General features: G+C 35.1%; 1 protein-coding gene and 1 pseudogene across 2 annotated transcripts; both read left to right on the forward strand.

Annotated features, from left to right (window-relative positions):
- LOC144842317 (E3 SUMO-protein ligase RanBP2-like) lies at positions 1 to 25,848 on the forward strand. Its single transcript, XM_078698755.1, has 8 exons — positions 1 to 7; positions 199 to 1,468; positions 1,572 to 1,600; positions 1,792 to 2,987; positions 23,929 to 24,167; positions 24,477 to 24,833; positions 24,945 to 25,538; positions 25,695 to 25,848. The coding sequence occupies exons 1-7, from the start codon at positions 5 to 7 to the stop codon at positions 25,535 to 25,537; spliced, it is 3,687 nt and encodes a 1,228-aa protein (XP_078554881.1). The 5' UTR covers positions 1 to 4; the 3' UTR covers position 25,538; positions 25,695 to 25,848.
- Positions 15,478 to 17,009, forward strand: LOC144842955 (ran-specific GTPase-activating protein pseudogene; annotated as a pseudogene). The gene is made up of 3 exons (XR_013612202.1): positions 15,478 to 15,693; positions 15,810 to 16,403; positions 16,559 to 17,009. The product of XR_013612202.1 is annotated as a ran-specific GTPase-activating protein pseudogene (transcript).
- Positions 25,849 to 26,971: the final 1,123 nt, after the last annotated feature.

Raw genomic sequence — 26,971 nt, forward strand, 5'->3', positions numbered from 1 at the left:
ATCAATGGTATACAATTTCAATATTCTTTCAATATATTTTGTTCCGTAAAACAATATCACTATTTTGCTTTGATGGCCAATTGGGAGATAATTTCTTTTTGATGTGCCATGGTTCCTACAAAACACTTCCCAACTCTTTTATTATTTAGTAAATAAATATAATACCTTTATTAATTATCTTAAAACTTGGTATTTCAGACTTCAGCAGAACGATTAAAACCTAAACCAGGATCCTGGTTTTGTCCTACATGTTACTGCCAGAATTCTGCCGAACAGAGGAAATGTCCAGCATGCCAAACCTGCCAACCAGGTAGTCAACCAGAAGCATCTAGTTCAACTGCACCTTCTAGTAGTTCTTTCCAATTTGGCAGCAGTTCAGCTTTCGGACAGTTGCAAGGAAGTAGCCAAGAAGGTGCTGTAGCACCAACATCACCTACAAAGACTTTCTCATTTGGTTCTTCTGGAAAGGTATTGGCGCAATTCTCTTTTAGTGAAGGTGGTGAAACTACTGGCGCCACTTCAAAACCCGTCTCAACTGGATTTACCTTTGGGGCAACACCAGCATCCAGTGGATTCATATTTGGAAATAACCAGAATCAAAATGCATCCGAAGAACAAGCTCTTGATCTTTCATCACCAAAAAAGACAGGCAGCCCAAGCTGTAAATTTTCAGAGATACCAAAATCATTCACCTTTCAATTCAAAATGGATCCTCATGAAGCAGCAAATGCACCACCAGCATCTCCAACAAAATCACCTGGTATTCAACAATCACCTGGTCTAATCAAATCACCAGGTCTAGATAAGTCAGGAGATGATTCTTATTACAAAGATGATGACAATGATGGACTGCATTTTGAGCCAGTTGTTCAACTTGATCTGGTGGAACTTACAACCGGAAAGGAAGATGAAGAAGCAGAGTTTTGCCATCGAGCAAAGATGTACCGATATAACAAGGAAACCAATGAATGGAAAGAACGTGGTTTGGGTGATATTAAAATACTAAGACATAAAGTAACTGGACTATACCGCCTTTTAATGAGACGAGAGCAAGTTCTGAAGTTATGTGCAAACCATTTCATTCTCCCAGAGATAGTTCTTCGGCCAAATTCAGGTTCTGATCGGTCTTGGGTCTGGACAGCAATGGATGCTTCTGATGATGGACAAGTCAAATCTGAATTGCTGGCAGTTCGTTTCAAGACTGCTGAGACTGCTACTGAATTCAAAGAAGCATTTGAAAATGCAAAGGAAGCTGTCAAGAAGATTAAAACTAATAAGAAGTCTGAGCCAGCAGAAGAAGTAAAAGACTATGATGATGAAGATGATGACGATGATGGTGAAGATGACAATGATGATGAAGATGTAGAAGAGGAAGAAAAACCGAAAGAATCTCAGGAGGAAAAACAATTAGAAAAACAGGAAGAGAAACAGGAGGAAAAGCCAGGAAACACAGAAGATAATACTGCAGGTATTGTTTGTTATTCGATTGTGTTGTATAAGCCTAATTCCATATTTTTTCTAAGCCAGATTGGTTTACATTAACACTTTTATTTAATATGTTTTTTCTTTAGCTGCTGGGGTTGATGTTGGCAAATCAATGGTAAATAAAATGTAACTTTCTTCCAAAATGCAGTATGTTGTATAAGATAATGGTGATGGTTTATTTTATAATTAACCAAAATGTTCGTTTATTAATTACTTGAAATGTAGTTATTCAGAGATTATGACATTAGTCTTCAAAGAATTTTGTATGTTACATTAATGTTTCTATTTTAAACTTTTCCTGATTAGACTTTTGCTGACAAGTTCAAACCAAAAGCAGGAACATGGACATGCGACACTTGTCTTGTTAACAATCCTCATGACACAGTTAAATGTCTTGCTTGTGCTGCACTCAAACCAGAAGCAGCACCACCTCAATCGGCAGCTGCACCAACTAAACCTTCCGGAGCTTCTGGATTCAGGTTCGACGGTCCTAGTTCACCACAAACTTCAAAATTCAGTTTTGGTGGAGGTTCTGGTCCTGTAAGTGATGTTAAATCTGGTTTTTCTTTAGGAAAATCAGCAGAAATTAAAGCTTCAAAATTTTCTTTTGGACAGTCTGGTGGTGGTGGCGCTGCTGCTGCCTCCCCTCTTTCCACAGGCTTCTCAGTTGGACAGGCTGGTGGTACGCCTATCTCTGGCTTTTCCTTTGGTAAAACTGATGATGGTAACAAAGCAGACTCAACAACTAGCAAGCCATCTGGGTTCTCTTTCAGCCAGACAAGTGACAGTAGTCAGCAACCACCAACTGGTGGATTTTTGTTTGTTGCTGATTCAAGTAAAACAGCATCTCCAGTGCAGAAAGAATTGCCTACTGTCTCTACTGATATTACTGCTGACAAAAACTCAACACCAGAGGCTACTATTCCTTCAGAATCCACACGTATTGATGAAGGATTTGCAGGCTTCATTGGACTAATTCAACCAAAGACGTTCTTGCAGCAAAACTCCTCAACAGGAGTGCATCAAGTGGCACCAAATGGAAGTGCTGGCATGAAACCTTCCATCTACCAACCAAAACTTAATATACCACAACCAGCATCCTCACCAGTTGCTATGAGTAAAGGTGAAACTGCTCCAGAGAGGTCTGCCAGTGATGCTCCACTGTTACGTCAAATACTAATAGGGTCAGAGGTTGACCCACCTCCTGCTGTTACACAATCTTTTCCTGCTTTCTCATCTATTTCTTCAAACTCCAGGTTTGGCGGAGGAGACAGGTTATCTGAAAAATCTGCTGTTTCGCCTAATTTTACATTTGGTACTCGTCTGAAGTCTGCGAAAGCAAAAGAAGCTGAGCATACTCCAGTTTTCACTCCAAGTGCATCTTTTGGAAGTAAATCTGATGCAAGTGGAAAACCACAAACTGTAACCTCTGGCTTTTCATTTGAAGGTGGTAATATCTTTACCCCAGTGTCTACTAATCCAGCTTCAACCAGTTCAATCCAGTTCAGTCAAACCTCTTCTATATTCAACCAACCAGCAGCTCAGCCGACAGGCAGTGGACCTTTTAGTCAGCTAGTAGCAGCTACTGGTTTTAAGGGTCTCAATTCTAACTCAACAAAGGAACCTACCACCACTTCACCATTTGCTGGGCTTAGTTTAGGTGCTCAAACCCTACCAACAGCAGCACCTCAGCCTAGAAAACCTACTGAAGGCTCTTTATTTTCAGGTCAGGAGTCTATAGTTTCCAGTTCAACCTCAAAAAGCAGGGGTTAGTTTTTTGTTATATTTTTCTTTTATTGCTTAAATAATGGAATATATAATTAATGTTAATTGATCAACAAAATCTTTACCAATATGGTGAATAATAAAAACCTGCATCTTCTCCACTATAGGTAAAAAGGATGGAGGACATATTGAAATACTTCCAAATATAATGTATGCAGTATATAGATATATCTAATGATTTGAAACTTTTTTTCCTCAAAGAAGATCAGACAACCCAGTTGGCTTGTGCTCTAATGACCAATTTTCTTAACTCCATTTAATTGTACTGTCTTTATTTTCTAAATAAGAGGAAGATGATGTTATATGGATTTATGAAAGAAAACCAACTCCAGCACAGATTGCAATGGCTCTCAGATTGAAGCTGCCTCCAACGTTCTATCTCTATGAATACAAGGAACCGTGCCCTGGTTGTATTGGTTGTGAGGATATCGATCTAGCAATGCTGTATAAAAAGGAAAACAAACTTATCAAAAATGCCAGGCAGACCAGTACTACTATCTTGCAAGACCCTAAACCAACACAAGAATGTAAGTTTTCATTTGGGCGGAAGCATTTTTTCGATGATGATGATGATGAAGATACAAAAGAAAGAAAACAAATAGAAAAGCAGGAAGAGAAACAGGGGGAAAAGCCAGGAAACACAGACGATAATACTGCAGGTATTGTTTGTTATTCTTTTTCCTTATTAAATGTGTTGTATAAGCCTAATTCCATATTTTTTCTAAGCCAGATTGGTGTACATAACACTTTCATTTAATGTGCTTTTTCTTTAGCTGCTGCTGCACCTAAATTAACATTCAGTTTCGGAATGGACTTTGCATCGGCAGTCAGAAAATCAATGAGCGAATATAAACATAACCCTAGCTCAATATTCAGTCCAGAAAGGAATTCTGGATCCAGTCCCAATAAGAGTTCTGATCGAGGATTTTATCCAGAAGAAGAACGGGATGATCTGCAGTTTAAACCAGTTGTCACCTTGCAAGAGGTTAAGGTACAGACTGGTGAAGAAGAGGAAGAACAGTTGTTCTGTCAACGTGCTAAGCTTTTCCGTTGGAATCGTGACGAGTCCCAGTGGAAAAATCGTGGCGTTGGAGAGATTAAGATCTTAAAACACAATGTCTTGAATCGATGTCGTATTTTAATGCGCAGAGATCAAGTATTGAAAATATGTGCTAACCATATCATCACACCAGAGATGGAGTTAAAACCGAATGCAGGGTCTGACAGATCCCTTGTTTGGAAAGCTATGGATGCATCTGAAATGGTACCGCAATTGGAACAGCTGGCTGTAAGGTTCAAAACTTCGGATATTACTTCCGAATTTAAATCAGTCTTTGAAAAATGTCAAAAGAGTCCAACCAATTAAAGTAAGTTGCTCATCATACACTCCTTCATAATAGGCTCATTCACTAAAACACATTTCCTACCACACTCAATGTTGCCATCAAAGTATGGCAATCCTTCGTGATGATGTTTTTAAACATATATGTGTTATAATATACTATCTGTTTGATGTTTTTTTTTTCAGATATTGGAGATGGCAGATTGATAATGTTATGTACGATGACACCCCTTTTGGCGTGTAGGAACCCATTATGTAACATTTTGCACGATTGTATCTATTGTGAATTTTTGAAGATTTATCAAAGGGGAAGAACGAATACCATAGTAAAAAGGTTCAATAACAATAAAAGAAAACAAACATAAGCAATTAAAATGGTTATAGACATCACAGTGTATAAATAGATGATACACATTTGTATCTATTAATTTTGAGATAATAATATGAAATTCCATTTAGGAAAAAAATATGACAAGGTTGCTCGACGTAAAGGAATGTTGTAAGTACCTAATCTGTATAATAGCCTTGCTATGAGTTAAGAGCAAAATCTATATACCTCTTTCATATTATATCCGCAATTTATTGGGATCTACTTTCACCATTACTATTATAGCTTTTTATTTGTACTGTATTTTATATTGAGAATAAATATGAGTAATTCTGCCAATTAAACTTACTCGATGACTCTTTTTTTTCCTACTTTTGTTTTAAATAATACAGTAACAAGGGAACAAGTGGGAGCCTTTTCTATTTGATTATATCGATACATATACAGGCAGAACAGACAAAAGATACATCGTTAGAGGATTTTATTTACATGCTAAGCTATAGACTTTCCACAATCAAGGCAGTTGTTAGATTGCCTTGGTCCAAGTCATGTCTGTTAAAGTAAAATATGTATGAAAGTGTTATATGTATGAAATGCCATGTGTGCCAAAATATTTATCTTTTTACCAATTAAGTTGAATTCAATCTAAAACTTAGACAAGCTAGTATACAATGTAAATGTTTAAATTATTTGTAAAAAAAAGGGTTCTGCATTGTAGGAGGTAGCTATGATATCGTAATATCTTTTTAAATATGTAACCTGTATATTAAATAATAGTAGTAGTAGGTCTAGTTAGTAGTAGTTGGATGTGTAATGTGTGTAGGTTGAACATTGATTGCTAATTATATTATATTAGCATGTGTTAATTTAAATGGAAGTGTTTATTGTTTGGAAATTGGAAATCCTTATACTCTAATATATGTAGTATTTTAGGTAAATAGTATGACTATAAAGTTGCTTACCATACCTATGTACTGGGAATTTCCAGGTCAGTGACGTAATACACTACTCTACACATTCCCTTTGTCCCTACACAAAGACTATTTAATAATACTGAAAAGAACTACTGTACCACCACTCTTATCAGGAAGTTATCCAAATTTCAATTTACAGTAATTGCAAGTTATTAATACACTATATACGAATTGTATTTGTTATCGCTGGTTTGTGAAACCTTCTGGTCTGTACGTATAAAACCTCTACTGTATCACTACTCTACTGTCTACATTAATAGAGTACTAGGTTAGTAGGTCTATGTAATGGCACAGGCCTAGACCCTAGGCCAGCCTATATATTATTATAAATATAATTTATAATTTACTCCGGGTATGGAGTGCCCAATTAATGATGCACAAACAAGGCCAATTATTTAATTTGGCTTGGTATTTCTCCATCAATGAAAGGTCTAAACAAATTGTATAGCCTAAGTAAGATTAGTCTAAATTTAGTTATGTTAATTTGGCTTGATATTCCTAATTATAAACTCTGCTCTATCAATGGAAAAGTCAATAAGAAATGTAACCTGCCTAATTACTTTCACAGGATTTTTATATCTGTCATGGCATCTAAAGAAGTAATTGAATCAGCTGCACTTGAGTGTTCTTTATGTATGAACCACTTCACAAGCCCAAAGATTCTAGCATGTGTTCATTCATTCTGTCTTGGGTGTCTTGAGAAATGGGTGAAGAAAAGCAATGGTGTACTCAGCTGCCCAACATGTCGTGAAGTCTGCCAGATTCCAGATGGAGGGCTTCAAAACTTGAAGAATAACATATTCATCAGTGGCTTGTTGGACTATGTCACTACATTGGAACAGAAGACGGCTCCAACTTGTAGTCTTTGTAGTACAGCAGCAAGTTTCGTCTGTCGAGATTGTGATGAACAATATTGCACACCTTGCAGAGATACTCATGCAAAAATGAAGATATCACAACATCATTGCATCATCACGATAGAACAATATACTGTTATCAATCCTGTGGAGCGTTTGGCTTCTAAATCTGTATACTGTTGCAGTCATAATATGCCATTTCATTTTTTTTGTGGCAGCTGTAAGGTTCCAGTATGTGTACGCTGTACATTGGTTGAACATCCTATATCTGATGGTCATAACATAATCAATATAGAAACTGCATTTGAGTCATTCACAAAGCTTTCAGAAAGTTTTATAAAAAAAGCAGAAGAGAAGTTAACTGACTTTTATGATATTGCAAAGCAACTTAAAAATAAAGAGGAATTGGAGATGTTGAATTACAAAAAGATTGAAGAAAAGATCACAGAAGAAGCTGACAAGGCACATCAATTGATTGATCGTTATAAGAAAGATCAATTACAATCTCTTGAATCATCTCACCGACACAATCTCAAGTTAATCAGTGCCAATGCAAGTGAGGTTGAATTAGCTATTGCTACATTTTCTAGTACACAGGCAATTGCACGTACCTTGATACATAGCCCAAATCATGCTATGGCACTAAGGTCTAGTTCTGATGTTTCCAAACGAATGAATGAACTTCTAAAACAAAGTAGCATTACTGATGATATTCTCACACCAAATTTGGTGAAATATATTAATACCAGATTCCATGTGAAGACCGTTGATATTTTACATGGCCATGATGATTGTGAAGCGATCATGACCTTACCTAAAGCCAGTCTAAAGACTGGAGATGGAAGCGAAAACTGGTTTTGGAAAGACCTTGCCAAGTTATGGACTTTCAACAAGGATACAAATCAGTGGAAAGAAAATGAAGGTGATGTTGTCAGATTTGCTCATGCAAAATCGGGTAAGATGGAAATGGTAGTATTGAAATTCTGTGTTAGTCACATAGTCACAGCAGACAGTGAGATGAAAGCAATGCAGTCATCAGAACATGCCTTGGTCTGGAGTGAAGCGGAAATGAAGAAATATGCACTCATATTCAAGGAGCCACAGTTTGCACGAAAAATTAAAGATGATTTTGACAAGTATAAAAGGCTTGCTAAAGAAGCAGAAGAAAAAGCAAATGAAAGGCAGAAAACTAAGAAGACTCCCAAAAACAACAGAAAAGGTTTGTAAAATTACTTTATTTTAGTATCTTAATATAAAAACTTGAAAATCAATTGAAATCTTGAAATAATTAATTTGTAATGTAATTTTTTTATTCATAGTTCAAACCAAAAGCGGGAACTTGGACATGCAACACCTGCCATGTTACTAATCTCTTCGATACTGTTAAATGTCTTGTTTGTTCTACACTCAAACCAAGATCAACGCTAATATCTACAGGAAAGACCGATAGTAAACCTTCATCATTCTCTTTCGGATTGTCTGTCGGTGGTTCCACTGAATCCTTTCGCACAACAGGCTTTCCATTTCGACAGGCTTGTGGTTTGCCTAATCCTGGCTTTTCTTTTTGTAAAACTAGTGGTGGCAACAAAGCAGATAGTACAGCTAGAAAACGTGGGTTCTCTTTGGGCCACACTAGTGACAGTTGGCAGCCAACAACTGTTAGTGACAGCAAACCAACTAGTGGAATTTCATTTGTTGTTGATTCAACAAGTAAAGAAGCATCCCCAGTGCAACAGAAAGAATTACCTGTTGCAACTAATATTAATTTTGGCAAATCAACGGTAAATAAAATGCAACTTTCTTCCAATTATGCAGTATGTTGTATTCGTAAGAAAACTAGAAATTATAAGTAGTAGCCAACTAAAAGACAATGTTCTCAATATTCACAATTACCATTAATGATACCAACCTATGGATTTACCAGCGTTGATAAAAGCTAGAGATTATTTACTTAACATGCCATTGAATAAATACTCTACTTACTGTACTCTGTTTATTATCTAGTATTAAATAAGTAACTACAGTATAATCGACAATCTTAAAATTTGTTATTTCAGACTATAGTAACCTGGTCTTGTCCTACATGTTACTGTCAAAATTATGCAGAAAACAAGAAATGTCCAGCATGCCAAACCTGCCAACCAGGTAGTCAACCAGAAGCATCTTTTTTACCAGCACCTTCCATTTCACCTGAACCTTCCAGTTCTTTCCAATTTCTTTCCAACAGCATTTCAGCTTTTGGACAGTGGCAAGGAAGTAGCAAAGAAAGTGCTGTAGCACCAACATCACCTACCTACACCGGCTATGAAATTAAATTACCGCCATTCTCTTTTGGTAAAGTTGATAAAACATTTGGTGACAATTCAAAAGAAACACAAGAAATAAATACAGTTATTAAGATCAAAAATGAAAAGGCAACAGAAGGCCAAAAAAGGGAAGGAGTTGAAGATGTCAAAGATAATAAAAACTATGACAAGAGAGATGATGCTGAAAAAGATGCAGAAAATGAGGAAGAAGTATTTCTAGAAACACAGGTGGAAAAACAGAAAGAAAGAAGAAACGCAGAAGATAATAGTGGTATTTTAAAACTTTTATATCATGGCTAATTATTCTTTCTTTTTTAATGTAGTAATTAGGCCTTCTTTTACATTTTATAAAAGTCTGTACATAATACTTTGGAATTATTTGAAAGTCATACTACTATTTAATATGATTGTTTCTTCAGCTACTGCTGCACCTAAATTAACATTCAGATTGGAAGTGGATTGTGCATCCGCAATCAATAACGATAAGCCCAACACAATGTTCAATCCTGAAAAGAATGTTGGATCCAGCCCCAATAAAAATTCTGAGCAGGGGTTTTATCCAGAAAAGGAACGGGATGATCAGTGTAAGCCAGTTTTCACATTGCAACAGGTTGAAGTAACAAATGAATGGCAGGAAACTAGCAGTTCAACTTTCGAAAACAAAGAAGGTGCTGTAGCACCAACATCACCTACTACCTACTCTGAATGTAACTCTTCTTCTTCTGGTGCCGATTCAAAAGAAACACATGAGATAAATAAAGATGAAGTTAAGGAGATCAAAAACGAAAATGAAGAGGCAACAGAAGACGATAACAAAGAAGATTTCAACAATTATGGCAATAAAGATGATGAAGATGCAAAGGAGAAAAAACAAATAGAGAAGCAGGATGAAAAACAAGAGGAAAAGAAAGTGGAAAAACTAGGAAACGCAGAAGATAAAACTGGTATTTTGAATTAATTTACTTCCTTACATGTTATGTAGTTACTTTTATGTAACCAAGATGATAATGTCTAAAGCCAAAAGACAAGTCAGTTTTCAAATTATGATGGCACTCTCTGTTGGTTATTATTCATTTTTTTAAATAAATTATCAAAGAAGTAAAATTAATACTTTCTGCCAAAGTTTTTCAATCAAAAATGCTTCTTTTTTTTTTTTTCTTTTTTTCACTTTCCCTCCTTTTAAACCAAAGATTTCATTGTTGATACATATATTTATAATTCTCCTTTTTCTGTTGTCATTTCAGACTAGAATTTATTATTGGAGATGACGGATTGCTACAATTATGATTGTGTTACGTTATTGCTACGGCACCAGTTTCGGTGGAAGTTTTAAATTTTGAAGCTGTATTATTATTTTATATATACATAGCCTAAATACGTAAACGTGATTGGTTTGAATGGCATCACATGAATACCGTTCACTATATCGGTCGGTCGGTTGGTAAACACTAACTTGAGCACGCGACTGCAGCCATGTATATGGCCTTGTTTTTTGTAGGAACACAATATGCAACATTATAAATAGATGTAGATATAATAAGTGGTGTAACATTCTTTACTAAAAAATGAAGATTAGGTGTTTATATGATTATTTTACAAAATAACATCTCATTCACACTAATGTTGAATGTTTTTTAGCAACATAAAATCACAAACTACTTTGTGTATTTGATAGTAAAAAATGGTAAAAGATTAAAGATTAAAACCATGTGAATTTTTAAAGACTTTACCAAGGGGAAAATAATACAGTACAAGTTTCAACAAATGTAATAAAAGAAAACAACATGTGGAAAATTACAATACAATGGTTATAGAAATCACAGTGTATCATTTTTTACTATAACATTAAATTCCATTTAGTCCTAGACAACATTAAAACCAATGCTGCTCTTTATAAGGAAATGTAAGTACTGTAATGTCTTGCTTTGAGTTGAGAGCAAAGTCTATTCCAGTTTTTTATATTAGCTCTTGTATAATTATTAGCAATTAATATTGGTGATCTAATTTCCCTTTTTTATTTGTATTTATATAGAATAAATAATTCTTTTATTTTATTTGTATTTATATAGAATAAATAATTCTCTGAAGTCTTATTTTTATCTTTTTAGTAACACCTGAGTGGCTTCTATTTACATGCATTTTTGTATTGTTTCTACTCCATTTTACACTGAATACTAATTACCTTGTTAACCACTAACTGCAAAAATGTTCCAAATTAATTTGTAAATTAATCTGAGGAATGAAGAGTGTTAACTAGATTTAAAGTAGTTATGTGTGTATTTGTCCATTGAAAATCGATAATTGAGAAACAACTGTTCTAATCTTTAAAAGTCTAACTGGACAACGAAAGGGTCATTATGTCAGCTTTAGATTGGCATGGTGTTGTGTGTTAAATTAAATTGTTTTTTTTTATTGTTTCATTTGTATTTCTACAAAAAAAATAAGGTATACCAGCTGTGATAGGTTTAGTATTTTGACTTTTGGCCAACTTTGCTTAACATGTGTAATACTGGGAATTTCCAGGACCATGACGTGACATCATATTGTACATGTTGAGGAAATGACTCATCTTTAGCATATTTTATAAGAAAATGGTTGACTGATACTTTTACGATACTGACATTTAAACAACTATTTCATCATTTTGAAAGGCAACACCAGATGTTATCCAAGTTCTAATTCGATAGTGAAGTAGTAGGTTAAATTAGTAAGTTATTTATGTATTTAATTGATATTGTAACCTGTTGGTTTATAATACTATAATAGGCATATGACACACATCTGTTACTAGCCAGGCCTATTTTATGTATAACTTGCCTGCTTGCAGGGTATACAATCGGTAAATCATTTTGAAATGTTGTGGTCTACATCATAAAATGTAATCATACAGTATGTATCGATATATGGATTGAGGTCAATCAATGTTTCATAAATCATTGGTATTCAATCTTAATAATATTAATACGATGTTCATGAGAGTTGAATGAGAAAAATTAACCCAGTCTGGACTCTGGTAAGTTGTATTTCTGTATATAAACTTCTCTGTCAATTATAGATGGAAGAACATAATTTTAAAAAGGAAAATAATTTAGACCTGCATTACTTTTCACAGAATTTGTTTTGTCTGTCATGGCATCTAAAGACGTTATTGAAGGAATTGAAGCTGCAGCACTCGAGTGTCCTTTATGTATGAATCGCTTTACAAGACCGAAGGTTCTAACATGTGTTCATTCTTTCTGTCTTGGATGTCTGGAGGAATGGGTGGAGAAAAGCGATGGAGTACTCGGCTGCCCAACATGTCGTGAAATGTGTAAGATTCCAGAAGGGGGGCTTCAACACCTGCAGAACAACATATTCATCAGTGGCTTGTTGGACTATGTCACTACATTAGAACAGAAGACAGCTCCAACCTGTAGTCTTTGTAGTACAGCAGCAAGTTTCGTCTGTCGAGATTGTGATGAACAATATTGCACACCTTGCAGAGATACTCATGCAAAAATGAAGATGTCACAACATCATTGCATCATCACAATGGAAGAATATACTGTTATAAATCCTGTGGAACATTTGGCATCTAAATCTGTATATTGTTGCAATCATAATATGCCACTTCATTTCTTTTGTGGGGACTGTGAGATACCAGTTTGTGTAGGCTGTACATTGGTTGAACATCCTATATCTGGTGGTCATAACATAATCAATATTGGAACTGCATTTGAGTCATTCAAAAAGCTTTCAGAAGGTTTTATAAACGAAGCGGAAGAGAAATTAATTGAATTTCATGACATTGCAAAGCAACTCAAAGTTAAAGAGGAATTGGAGATGTTGAATTTCAAAAAGTGTGAAACAAAAATCTCAGAAGAAGCCGACAAAGCACACCTATTGATTGATAGTTATAAGAACGACCAACTACAAGACCTTGAATCGTCTCACCGACACAATAAAAAGTTAATCAACGCCAATTTAAGTGATGTTGAATTAGCTATTGCTAAATTTTCTAGTACACAGGGAATTGCACGTTCCTTAATACATAGCCCAAACCATGTTATGGCACTCAAATCTAGTTATGATGTTTCTAAACGAATGGATGAACTTGTAAAACAAAATAACATTTCTGATGATATGCTCACATTAAATTTATTGGAATATAATAATACCAGATTTGGAGTGAAGACTGTTGATGTTTTACATGGCGATGATGATTATGAAGCGATCATGACCTTACCTAAATCTAATCTAAAAACTGGAGAGGAAATTGAAAACTGGTTTTGGAAAGATCTTGTCAATGTATGGTGTTTTGACAAGGATAAAAATGAATGGAAAGGACATGAAGGAGACTATATCAAATTCATTCACAATAAGAAAACTGGTAAGATAGAAATGCGGGTACTGAAAGTCTATGTTAATCACATCGTCACAGCAGACAGTAAGATAAAGGAAATGCAGTCATCAGACCATGGCTGGTTCTGGAGTGAAGCGGAAATAAATAAATATGCTCTTGTATTCAAAGATTTAATTGTGGCAAGAGAATTTAAAAACAAGTTTGACAAGATGAAAAAGTTATTTGAAAAACTAGAGGCAAAATCAAATGTAATGCAAGAAAAAATCCCAATAAAAGAGGTACAGTATATTACCACTACTTTAAACCATGAGTATCTGATCGCAATACTAGTGGTGTCACTGCCTCTCCTCTCTCATTTGAACAGGGTAGTGGTGTACCTACCTCAGGCTTTCCTTTTGGTAGAACTGGTGATGATTCCAACGTAGACACTACAACTAGTAAACCATCTGGGTTCTCTTTCGGCAAGACTAATGACAGTCGGCAACCAACAACTGGTGGATTTTCGTTTGTTGCTGACTCAAGTAAAACAGCATCCCTAGTGCAACAGAATGCATCACGTGCGGTATGTATATCAATTTCAATATTCTTTCAACTTGTATTTGTAAAAGAATAAATATTATCACTGAAAGAAAGTATGCAGTTCGTTTTGCTTTGATATGCCAACCATTGTTCCTACATAAAGCTCCACCTACTATGTTTATTTTTATATTTTTTGTATAGTTAAAATTATCTTGAATCTCAAAACTATTGCTTAAAATCGTTTAGGGAGGGAAGATGATGATCATTAGTTATGAAAAATGACCTACAATTCTTAAATGACTTGAAATGTAGTTTTATATTCACAATTAATGATCCAATTTTAACAGTTGTTTGATTAGACCTTTGCTGACAAATTCAAACCAAAAGCGGGAACACAGACATGTAACACTTCTACTGTTACCAATACGCCAAGACAAACACAATCAGCAGTTAATCTATTTAGACGTGCTGGCTCGCTAACAAGTTATGGCGTTAGTTTTGATGGAGGTTCAGCTGCCACGGATGCAAAAGGCTTCCCATTCCGACAGGTTAGTGGTTTGCCAGACATTTGTTTTGGTGAAACAAGTGATGATACAAAAGCAGATACTACAGCCAGCAAATATTTTGTGTTCGTTTTCGGGCGGAAGATGAGGGGCAGTAGTCGGCAACCAGCAACTGTTAGTGGCAGCCAGTCAACTAGTGGAAAAGACCGATCTGTCTCCACTGAATTTACTTGTGAGGCAAAACCAGTATCCAGTGGGTTCATATTTGGAAATAACCAGAATCAAAATGCATCCGAAGAACGAGCTCTTGATCTTTTATCACCAAAAAAGACAGACAGTCCAAGCTGCAAATTTTCAGAGATACCAAAATCATTCACCTTTCAATTCAAAATGGATCCTCATGAAGCAGCAAATGCACCACCAGCATCTCCAACAAAATCATCTGGTATTCAACGACCACCTGGTCTTGGTAATTCAGGAGATTATTCTTATTACAAAGATGATGACAATGACGGTCTGCATTTTGAGCCAGTTATTCAACTTGATCTGGTGGAACTTACAACCGGAGAGGAAGATGAAGAAGCAGAGTTTTGCCATCGAGCAAAGATGTACCGATTTAGCAAGAAAACCAATGAATGGAAAGAACGTGGTTTAGGTGATATTAAAATACTAAGACATAAAGTAACTGGACTATACCGCCTTTTAATGAGACGAGAGCAAGTTCTGCAGTTATGTGCAAACCATTTCATTCTCCCAGAGATAGTTCTTCGGCCAAATTCAGGTTCTGATCGGTCTTGGGTCTGGACAGCAATGGATGCTTCTGATGATGGACAAGTCAAATCTGAATTGCTGGCAGTTCGTTTCAAGACTGCTGAGACTGCTACTGAATTCAAAGAAGCATTTGAAAATGCAAAAGAAGCTGTCAAGAAGATTAAAAGTAATAAGAAGTCTGAGCCAGCAGAAGAAGTAAAAGAGACACAGGAGATAAATAAAGATGAAGTGAAGGAGATAGAAAATGAAGAGGCAACATAAGACCAAAAAAGGGAGGAAGTTGAAGATGATGAAGAATATGAAGATGACGACGATTATGAAGACTATGATGATGAAGATGATGATGACGATGATGGTGAAGATGACAATGATGATGTAGAAGAGGAAGAAAAACCGAAAGAATCTCAGGAGGAAAAACAATTAGAAAAGCAGGAAGAAAAACAGGAGGAAAAGCCAGGAAACACAGAAGATAATACTGCAGGTATTGTTTGTTATTCTCTTTCCTTATTAAATGTAGTTGTATAAGCGTAATTCCATATTTTTTCTAAGCCAGATTGGTTTACATTAACACTTTTATTTAATATGTTTTTTCTTTAGCTGCTGCTCCACCTAAATTAACATTCAGTTTTGGAATGGACTTTGCATCGGCAGTCAGAAAAACAATGAGCGAAGATAAAGATAAGCCCAGCTCAATATTCAGTCCAGAAAAGAATTCTGGATCCAGTCCCAATAAGAGTTCTGATCAAGGATTTTATCCAGAAGAAGAACGGGATGATCTGCAGTTTAAACCAGTTGTCACATTGCAAGAGGTTGAGGTAAAGACTGGTGAAGAAGAGGAAGAACAGTTGTTCTGTCAACGTGCTAAGCTTTTCCGTTGGAATCGTGACGAGTCCCAGTGGAAAGATCGTGGCGTTGGAGAGATTAAGATCTTAAAACACAATGTCTTGAATCGATGTCGTATTTTAATGCGCAGAGATCAAGTATTGAAAATATGTGCCAACCATTTTATCACACCAGAGATGGAGTTAAAACCGAATGCAGGGTATGACAGATCCCTTGTTTGGAACGCTATGGATGCATCTGAAATGGAACCGCAATTGGAACAGCTGGCTGTAAGGTTCAAAACTTCGGATATTACCTCCGAATTTAAATCAGTCTTTGAAAAATGTCAAAAGAGTCCAGCCAGTTAAAGTAAGTTGCTCATCATACACTCCTTCATAATAGGCTCATTCACTAAAACACCTTTCCTACAACACTCAATGTTGCAATCAAAGTATGGCAATCCTTCATGATGAATGTTTTCAAACATATTTGTGTTATAAATCTGTTTGATGTTTTTTTTTCAGATATTGGAGATGGCAGATTGATTATGTTATGTGCGATGACACCCGTTTTGGCGTGTACGAACCCATTATGTAACAAAATAGAAATAAATTGTTTAACAATGAAGATTATAATTATGTTACAAATTAACATCTTATTAAAACTACTAAAATGCCAATCACAATGTTGCCTAGCAACTAAAGTATTTTGCATATTTATGATTTTACATGATATCCTGTGAATTTTTGAAGATTTATCAAGGGGGAAGAACGAATACCATAGTAAAAATGTTCAATAACAATAAAAGAAAACAAACATGCACAATTAAAATGGTTATAGACATCACAGTGTATCATAGATGACACAAATTTGTATCTATTCATATTGAGATAATAATATGAAATTCCATTTAGGAAAAAAGGTTGCTTCATGTAAAGGAATGTTGTAGGTACTTACTCTGTATAATAGCCTTGCTTTGAGTTAAGAGTAAAATCTATTATCTTTCATATAATATTGTGATCTACTTTCTCTGTTACCCTTATAGCTTTTTATTTGTACTTTATTTTATATAGAATAAATATGAGTAATTTTGCCAATTAAACTTACTGGATGAAGTCTTATTTTTCGCATTCTTTTATAAATAGTATATAGAGTAACAAGGGAACAAGTAGATAGCTTTCGACTTGATTGTATCAATACACTATATAGAGAAAAAAAGACAAAAGGAATATCATGTACATTGTATCAGTATCTATAATACTATGTACTTTTTGGCGATACTTTACTTTGGAATATGTACAGTACTATAGTTTAGTTTATGATTATATTTTTGTTCTGTTCAGTAGGTCAGACTATATACATTACACAAAATGTTTACTACTGATTAATTAATACAAATCATTATTTCTGAAGAAAGAACAATAATTAAAACTGTCAAAAAGTCGAGCTGCGTTTTAATTAAATTAATTATTATTTAAATATTTCTTGGGTTGAGCTCAAGCAATTGAGATGCAAAATGGATGCGTGCCTCAACAAACTGTTTAAAGCTCAGGTACTGGCATGAATTTAAATATAATATTTGGTTAATTGTACATAAATCAAATATGTGCAACATACATCATGACAAAAAAACATGAATTTTCCTTAAAATGGTAAAATATAAAATTTAGAAAAATTCTGCTATAAAAACCATTTAGATAGTAGTTACAGGTAGTTAAACCTAATGTAATAACATGTCTGGTGACTCTCTAGCAAGTGAAAAAATAAATGGTGGGTATACGGTGGATAATTTTTGCTATAGCACGAAAATAAAAACACCAGAAACGTTAAATTCAAGTTATATTACGTATATTAAGCCATCTGATAACATTTTTTACCACACCGTTTATTTTTCATAGTATTTTAAAAATTCCTCTCTATTTACAACATCTGTGTACAAAAGAATAGAGATTTTATCCCCCAACAAAGTGCTTATTTTCAACAAGATCATGTTGCACAAATAAAATTCCAAAAATTATGAAACATAGGGGAAACAATAGAATGATAATTATTGGAATGTATGATCAATATAAATGTTTTGCCCGCACTGGCCTTTAACTCTTTAATGAAAGGTTAATTATTAATTAATTTAGCGTTTGTCAGAATGTATTTGTATAAAATGAAAATAATTAGATGTAGGCCTATACAGTAATAATACCATGGAGCTATAACATTTTTAATTGTATTGCTCCACTGTAATAGGTTTCGTATAATGATTTGATTATTGTAGACTGAGTTTTGGCCAACTTGGCTTACCATAGTGTAACCTGGGAATTTCCAGAACAAAGACGTTTCACTACATTCTGATCCTTGGACCCTTTCCAAATTCCTACACTGTAGGCTACTGCATATCTACTGTACTATACTATAATCGTTCTGAGGGGAAAGACCACCACCAGGCAGGAATTTATCAAAGTTTAAATTTGATTTCAAGGTAAGTCTATGTTATTTATGCCTTTGGTAAAACGATTTGTAAATATTATTATTGCTCCTGTTACCTGTCCTACCCGTACTTCCAAATTAGTACTCTAGCCAGTTTAGAGCTACGTTCAGGCGCCTGCTTAGACCCAACAAGGTATTGCAGTACAGTAGTAGTACTGTAGTTGCAGGCGTGCTAAACGACCGCAATGTATGGAACGCCCAAATGATGAGCTAATCCGGCCAAATATTTATTATGTTTGGCTTATATTTCTAACTATAAACTTCTGATCTATCAATGGAAAGGTATATATATATATAATAGCTATCTATGAGAATTAAATAAAATTAATTAGTTTATAGCATGTTTATAGCCTAGAACTGCCTTACTTTTCACAGGATTTTTTTCAACTACCATGGCATCTAAAGAATTGATTGAAGTAATTGATGCAGCAGCACTTGAGTGTCCTTTGTGTATGAACCACTTCACAAGCCCAAAGATTCTAGCATGTGTTCATTCATTCTGTCTTGAGTGTCTTGAGAAATGGGTGAAGAAATGCAACGGAGTACTCAGCTGCCCAACATGTCGTGAAGTCTGCCAGATTCCAAAAGGAGGACTTCAAAACTTGAAGAATAACATATTTATCAGTGGCTTGTTGGACTATGTCACTACATTAGAACAGAAGGCCGCTCCAACTTGTAGTCTGTGTAGTACAGCAGCATGTTTCTTCTGTCGAGATTGTGATGAACAATATTGCACGTCTTGCAGAGATATCCATGCAAAAATGAAGATATCACAACATCATCGCATCATCACGATAGAAGAATATACTGTTATCAACCCAGTGGAACATTTGGCCTCTAAATCTGTATATTGTTGCAACCATAATATGCCACTTCATTTCTTTTGTGGCAGAAGGTTCCAATATGTGTAGGCTGTACATTAGTGGAACATCCAATATCTGATGGTCATAACATAATAAATATAGAAACTGCATTTGAGTCATTCGCAAAACTTTCAGAAAGTTTTATAAATAAAGCAGAAGAAAATTTAATTAAGTTTCATGACATTGCAAAGCAACTCAAAATAAAAGAGGAATTGGAAATGTCTAATTACAAAGAATGTGAAGTAAAAATCACAGAAGAAGCTGACAAGGCACACTAATTGATTGATCGTTATAAGAAAGATCAACTCCAAGACCTTGAATCATCTCACCAACACAATCTCAAGTTAATCAGTGCCAATGAAAGTGAGGTTGAATTAGCTATTGCTAAATTTTCTAGTACACAGGGAATTGCACGTACCTTGATTCATAGCCCAAACCATGCTATGGCATTAAGATCAAGTTCTGATGTTTCCAAACGAATGGACGAACTGTAGAACAAGATAACATTTCTGATGATATTCTCTCACCAAATTTGGTGAAATATAAGAATACCAGATTTGAAGTGAAGACTGTTGATATTTTACATGGCGATGATGATTATGAAGTGATCATGACCTTACCTAAAGCCAGTCTAAAGACTGAAGATAGAAGCAAAAACTGGTTTTGGAAAGATCTTGCCAAGTTGTGGACTTTCAACAAGGACACAAATCAGTGGAAAGAACACGAAGGTGATGTTGTCAGATTTGCTCATAAAAAATCGGGTAAGATGGAAATGGTAGTATTGAAATTCTGTATTAGTCAGATAGTCACAGCAGACAGTGAGATGAAAGCAATGCAGTCATCAGGACATGCCTGGGTCTGGAGTGAAGCAGAATTGAAGAAATATGCACGCGTATTCAAGGAGCCACAGTTTGCAAGAAAAATTAAAGACGATTTTGACGAGTATAAAAAGTTTGCTAAAGAAGTAGATGTAACAGCAAATGAGAAGCAGCAAACAAAGAAACAACCAAAAAAACCAACAGAAAAGGTTTGTAAATTTATTACTTTATTAAGTATCTTTATCTCAAACCCATTGCTTAAACATAGGAAGGGGAGAGAGGGATGTAAAGGCCAGGTGCGGGCAAAAAATTTCTATTGATCATACATTCCAATAATAATCGATCTATAGTTTGCCCTATGTTTCATAATTTTTGGGATTTTATTTGTCTTACACTAGCTTGTTGACAATAAGCACTTTCTTATCGGTGGGGGGATAGTTCCAATTACACAGTAAAATCTCTATTCTTTTGTACACAAATTTTGTAAATAGAGAGGCATTTTAAAAAGCTATGAAAAATAAATGGTGTGGTAAAAAATGTTATCAGATGACTAAATATAGGTAATATAACTTAAATTTTACATTTCTGGTATTTTTATTCAACTTCAACAAGCGATGCAGTGCACCAACATATAAAAAGAACACACTTCCAAGCACTCGTATGGAAAAAATCTGTATCGCCAATCCAGCATTTGCCATCACCAACAGATTTTGGTTGGGAGCTATCGATCTAATGGTAAACTTCAACCAGTGCTTCTGAAAAATGAAGCTATTCCTACTGCTTCGTTAGAGATGATTTATTGTGGATGCAAGACACGATGCATAACCAATAGATGTAGGTGCAAGTCAAAACTACCATGTACAGCTTTATGCCGCTGTAACAACGCTAAAGATGACGGAAACCTTTGCATGAATGATCTTAACTGATGCCCTTACATGTTCATTCCAAATGTAGCTTACGTGTTTACATTTTCTTTTAAATCTATACAATCATAATCCATCATATTGATGGCAGGTAATTTTCAAATGTAGCTTACGTGTTCAAATTCTTTTTTAAATCTATAATCATAATCCATCATATTGATGGCAGGTAATTTTCAAATGTAGCTTACGTGTTCAAATTCTTTTTTAAATCTATAATCATAATCCATCATATTGATGGCAGGTAATTTCCAAATGTAGCTGACATGTTCACATTTTAAAAAATCTATAATCATACTCCATCATATTGATGGCAGGTAATTTCAAATTTCAACAAATGTAACTTGCGTGTTCAAATTTTTTTTAAAATCTATATAAATCATAACACATCATATTTGATGGCAGTGAATTTTATAATTTTACTAATTATTATTGTGTATAAATAATTTCATAGTTATGCAATTATATTTCAGTATACAGTAGGCCTATGCTGTAGTTTAAAGGTCAATAACCATACTATCGGCCATTCTTGTACAAAATGTGCCATTAGACTGGATAGAAACACACATGTTTTAAACAATTTAAAATTCATAAGACCACAATTTTCAAAGTTATATTATTATTATATTATTATATTTGACTAATAGTTCAAAGGTCAATAGTTGTAGAATCGGCCATTTTTTGTAAAAACATTTCATTATAATAAATATGAATGTATAGTTTCTGAACAATTTGAGCCCTATTTCGTGTCTCTCCGATTATTAGTTACCGAGATACGATAAATCAAGGTCAAAGGTCAAAATGTCAGAAATAAGACTTGCATCCATTTTTTGAGAAAATGTGTCATTAAAGTGAATATAAAAACATATATTTAAAACATTTTGACACCAAAATTAATTATCTGTGACTAGTGGTTCTCGAGATATAGGGTAATTATAAAAAATTGCCGCCATTTTTAATTATGCAAATTAAGGGCTTAGATGGCCGAATTTCGCTTGGGATCCGCCATATTCGTAATCAGCGAGGTCGAAATATCCTAAATCAAGTGGATCCCAGCTTCTACCCAAAAATGCTTCTTACACCATATTTCAGAGGAAATAGAACTTGTCTAACAGTCTACTGGTGGTGCCACTGCCTCCCCTCGCACCACAAGATTTCGACAGGCTAGTGATTTGCCTACCTCAGGCTTTTCTTTTTGTAAAACTAGTGGTGGCAACAAAGCAGATACTACAGCTATAAAACGTGGGTTCTCTTTCGGCAGTAGTTGGCAGCCAACAACTGTTAGTGACAGGCAACCAACTAGTGGAATTTCATTTGTTGTTGATTCAACAAGTAAAAAAGTGCAACGGAAAGCATTACCTGATACAACTGGTGTTGATTTTGGCAAATCAATGGTAAATAAAATGTAACTTTCTTCCAAAATGCAGTATGTTGTATAAGATATGGTGATGGTTTATTTTATAATTAACCAAAATGTACGTTTATTAATTACTTGAAATGTAGTTATTCAGAGATTATGACATTAGTCTTCAAAGAATTTTGTATGTTACATTAATGTTTCTATTTTAAACTTTTCCTGATTAGTTCCTGACAAGTTCAAACCAAAAGCAGGAACATGGACATGCAACACTTGTCTTGTTAACAATCCTCATGACACAGTTAAATGTCTTGCTTGTGCTGCACTCAAACCAGAAGCAGCACCACCTCAATCGGCAGCTGCACCAACTAAACCTTCCGGAGCTTCTGGATTCAGGTTTGACGGTCCAACTAGTTCACCACAAACTTCAAATTTCAGTTTTGGTGGAGGTTCTGGTCCTGTAAGTGATGTTAAATCTCAGTCTGGTTTTTCTTTAGGAAAATCAGCAGAAATTAAAGCTTCAAAATTTTCTTTTGGACAGTCTGGTGGTGGTGGCGCTGCTGCTGCCTCCCCTCTTTCCACAGGCTTTTCAGTTGAACAGGCTAGTGGTACGCCTATCTCTGGCTTTTCCTTTGGTAAAACTGATGATGGTAACAAAGCAGACTCAACAACTAGCAAGCCATCTGTGTTCTCTTTCAGCCAGACAAGTGACAGTAGTCAGCAACCACCAACTGGTGGATTTTTGTTTGTTGCTGATTAAAGTAAAACAGCATCTCCAGTACAGAATGAATTGCCTACTGCCTCTACTGATATTACTGCTGACAAAAACTCAACACCAGAGGCTACTATTCCTTCAGAATCCACACGTATTGATGAAGGATTTGCAGGCTTCATTGGACTAATTCAACCAAAGACGTTCTTGCAGCAAAACTCCTCAACAGGAGTGCATCAAGTGGCACCAAATGGAAGTGCTGGCATGAAACCTTCCATCTACCAACCAAAACTTAACATACCACAACCAGCATCCTCACCAGTTTCTATGAGTAAAGGTGAAACTGCTCCAGAGAGGTCTGCCAGTGATGCTCCATTGTTACGTCAAATACTAATAGGGACAGAGGTTGACCCACCTCCTGCTGTTACACAATCTTTTCCTGCTTTCTCATCTATTTCTTCAAACTCCAGGTTTGGTGGAGAAGACAGGTTATCTGGAAAATCTGCTGTTTCGCCTAATTTTACATTTGGTACTCGTCTGGAGTCTGCGAAAGCAAACGAAGCTGAGCATACTCCAGTTTTCACTCCAAGTGCATCTTTTGGAAGTAAATCTGATGCAAGTGGAAAACCACAAACTGTAACCTCTGGCTTTTCATTTGAAGGTGGTAATATCTTTACCCCAGTGTCTACTAATCAAGCTTCAACCAGTTCAATCCAGTTCAGTCAAACCTCTTCTATATTCAGCCAACCAGCAGGTCAGCCGACAGGCAGTGGACCTTTTAGTCAGCTAGTAGCAGCTACTGGTTTCAAGGGTCTCAATTCTAACTCAACAAAGGAACCTACCACCACTTCACCATTTGCTGGGCTTAGTTTAGGTGCTCAAACCCCACCAACAGCAGCACCTCAGCCTAGAAAACCTACCGAAGGCTCTTTATTTTCAGGTCAGGAGTCTGTTGTTTCCAGTTCAACCTCAAAAAGCAGGGGTTAGTTTTTTGTTCTATTTTTCTTTTATTGCTTAAATAATGGAATACATAAATGTTAATTGATCAACAAAATCTTTACCAATATGGTGAATAATAAAAACCTGCATCTTCTCCACTACAATAGGTAAAAAGGATGGAGTGACATATTGAAATACTTCCAAATATATTGTTTGCAGTATATAGATATATCTAATGATTTGAAACTTTTTTCCTCAAGATGATCAGACAACCAAGACCCAGTTGGCTTGTGCTCCAATGACCAATTTTCTTAACTCCATTTAATTGTACTGTCTTTATTTTTTAAATAAGAGGAAGATGATGTTATATGGATTTATGAAAGAAAACCAACTCCAGCACAAATTGCAATGGCTCTCAGATTGAAGCTGCCTCCTCTCTATGAATACAAGGAACCGTGCCTTGGTTGTATTGGTTGTGAGGATATCGATCTAGCAATGCTGTATAAAAAGGAAAACAAAGTTATCAAAGTTGTCAGTCAGACCAGTACTACTATCTTGCAAGACCCTAAACCAACACAAGAATGTAAGTTTTCATATGGGCGGAAGCATTTTTTCGATGATGATGAAGATGCAAAAGAAAGAAAACAAATAGAAAAGCAGGAAGAAAAACAGGAGGAAAAGCCAGGAAACACAGACGATAATACTGCAGGTATTTGTTATTCTCTTTCCTTATTAAATGTGTTGTATAAGCCTAATTCCATATTTTTTCTAAGCCAGATTGGTGTACATAACACTTTCATTTAATGTGCTTTTTCTTTAGCAGCTGCTGCACCTAAATTAACATTCAGTTTCGGAATGAACTTTGCATCGGCAGTCAGAAAATCAATGAGCGAATATAAAAATAAGCCTAGCTCAATATTCAGTCCAGAAAGGAATTCTGGATCCAGTCCCAATAAGAGTTCTGATCGAGGATTTTATCCAGAAGAAGAACGGGATGATCTGCAGTTTAAACCAGTTGTCACCTTGCAAGAGGTTGAGGTAAAGACTGGTGATGAAGAGGAAGAACAGTTGTTCTGTCAACGTGCTAAGCTTTTCCGTTGGAATCGTGACGAGTCCCAGTGGAAAGATCGTGGCGTTGGAGAGATTAAGATCTTAAAATACAATGTCTTGAATCGATGTCGTATTTTAATGCGTAGAGATCAAGTATTGAAAATATGTGCCAACCATATTATCACACCAGAGATGGAGTTAAAACCGAATGCAGGGTCTGACAGATCCCTTGTTTGGAACGCTATGGATGCATCTGAAATGGAACCGCAATTGGAACAGCTGGCTGTAAGGTTCAAAACTTCGGATATTACCTCCGAATTTAAATCAGTCTTTAAAAAATGTCAAAAGAGTCCAATCACTTAAAGTAAGTTGCTCATCATACACTCCTTCATAATAGGCTCATTCACTAAAACACCTTTCCTACCACACTCAATGTTGCAATCAAAGTATGGCAATCCTTCATGATGAATGTTTTCAAACATATTTGTGTTATAAATCTGTTTGATGGTTTTTTTTTCAGATATTGGAGATGGCAGATTGATAATGTTATGTACAATGACACCCCTTTTGGCGTGTAGGAACCCATTATGTAACATTTTGCACAATTGTATCGTGAATTTTTGAAGATTTATCAAGGGGGAAGAACGAATACCATAGTAAAAAGATTCAATAACAATAAAAGAAAACAAACATGAGCAATTAAAATGGTTATAGACATCACAGTGTATAAATAGATGATACACATTTGTATCTATTAATTTTGAGATAATAATATGAAATTCCATTTAGGAAAAAAATATGATAAGGTTGCTCGACGTAAAGGAATGTTGTAAGTACCTAATCTGTATAATAGCCTTGCTTTGAGTCAAGAGCAAAATCTATATACCTCTTTCATATTATATCCGCAATTTATTGGGATCTACTTTCTCCATTACTATTATAGCTTTTTATTTGTACTGTATTTTACATTGAGAATAAATATGAGTAATTCTGCCAATTAAACTTACTCGATGACTCTTTTTTTTCCTCCTTTTATTTTAAATAAATACAGTAACAAGGGAACAAGTGGGTGCCTTTTCTATTTGATTATATCGATACATATAATATAGGCAGAGCAGACAAAAGATACATCGTGAGAAGATTTTATTTACATGCTAAGCTATAGACTTTCCACAATCAAGGCAGTTGTTAGATTGCCTTGCTCCAAGTCATGTATGTTAAAGTAAAATATGTATGAAAGTGTTATATGGTTCTGCATTGTAGGAGGTAGCTATGATATCGTAATATCTGTTTAAATATGTAACCTGTATATTAAATAATATTAGTAGTAGGTCTAGTTAGTAGTAGTTGGATGTGTAATGTGTGTAGGTTGAACATTGATTGCTAATTATATTATATTAGCATGTGTTAATTTAAATGGGAGTGTTTATTGTTTGTACTTGTATTTGTAAAAAAAGTAATTGGAAATCCTTATACTCTAATATATGTAGTATTTTAGGTAAATAGTATGACTATAAAGTTGCTTACCATACCTATGTACTGGGAATTTCCAGGTCAGTGACGTAATACACTACTCTACACATTCCCTTTGTCCCTACACAAAGACTATTTAATAATACTGAAAAGAACTAAAACTGTACCACCACTCTTATCAGGAAGTTATCCAAATTTCAATTTACAGTAATTGCAAGTTATTAATACGCTATATACGAATTGTATTTGTTATCGCTGGTTTGTGAAACCTTCTGGTCTGTACGTATAAAACCTCTACTGTATCACTACTCTACTGTCTACATT

This window comes from Antedon bifida, chromosome 5 (assembly GCF_963402885.1).
Source record: "Antedon bifida chromosome 5, ecAntBifi1.1, whole genome shotgun sequence".
Taxonomy (NCBI): Eukaryota; Metazoa; Echinodermata; class Crinoidea; order Comatulida; family Antedonidae; genus Antedon; species Antedon bifida.

What these genes read in the sequence shown, in the direction of transcription:
- LOC144842317 (XM_078698755.1), top strand. An exon ending in GCTTCAACCAGTTCAATCCA is followed by an intron (nt 2,988 to 23,928) that starts GTTCAGTCAAAC and finishes TTCTATATTCAG; the next exon opens with CCAACCAGCAGGTCAGCCGA. An exon ending in TTCAACCTCAAAAAGCAGGG is followed by an intron (nt 24,168 to 24,476) that starts GTTAGTTTTTTG and finishes TTTTTAAATAAG; the next exon opens with AGGAAGATGATGTTATATGG.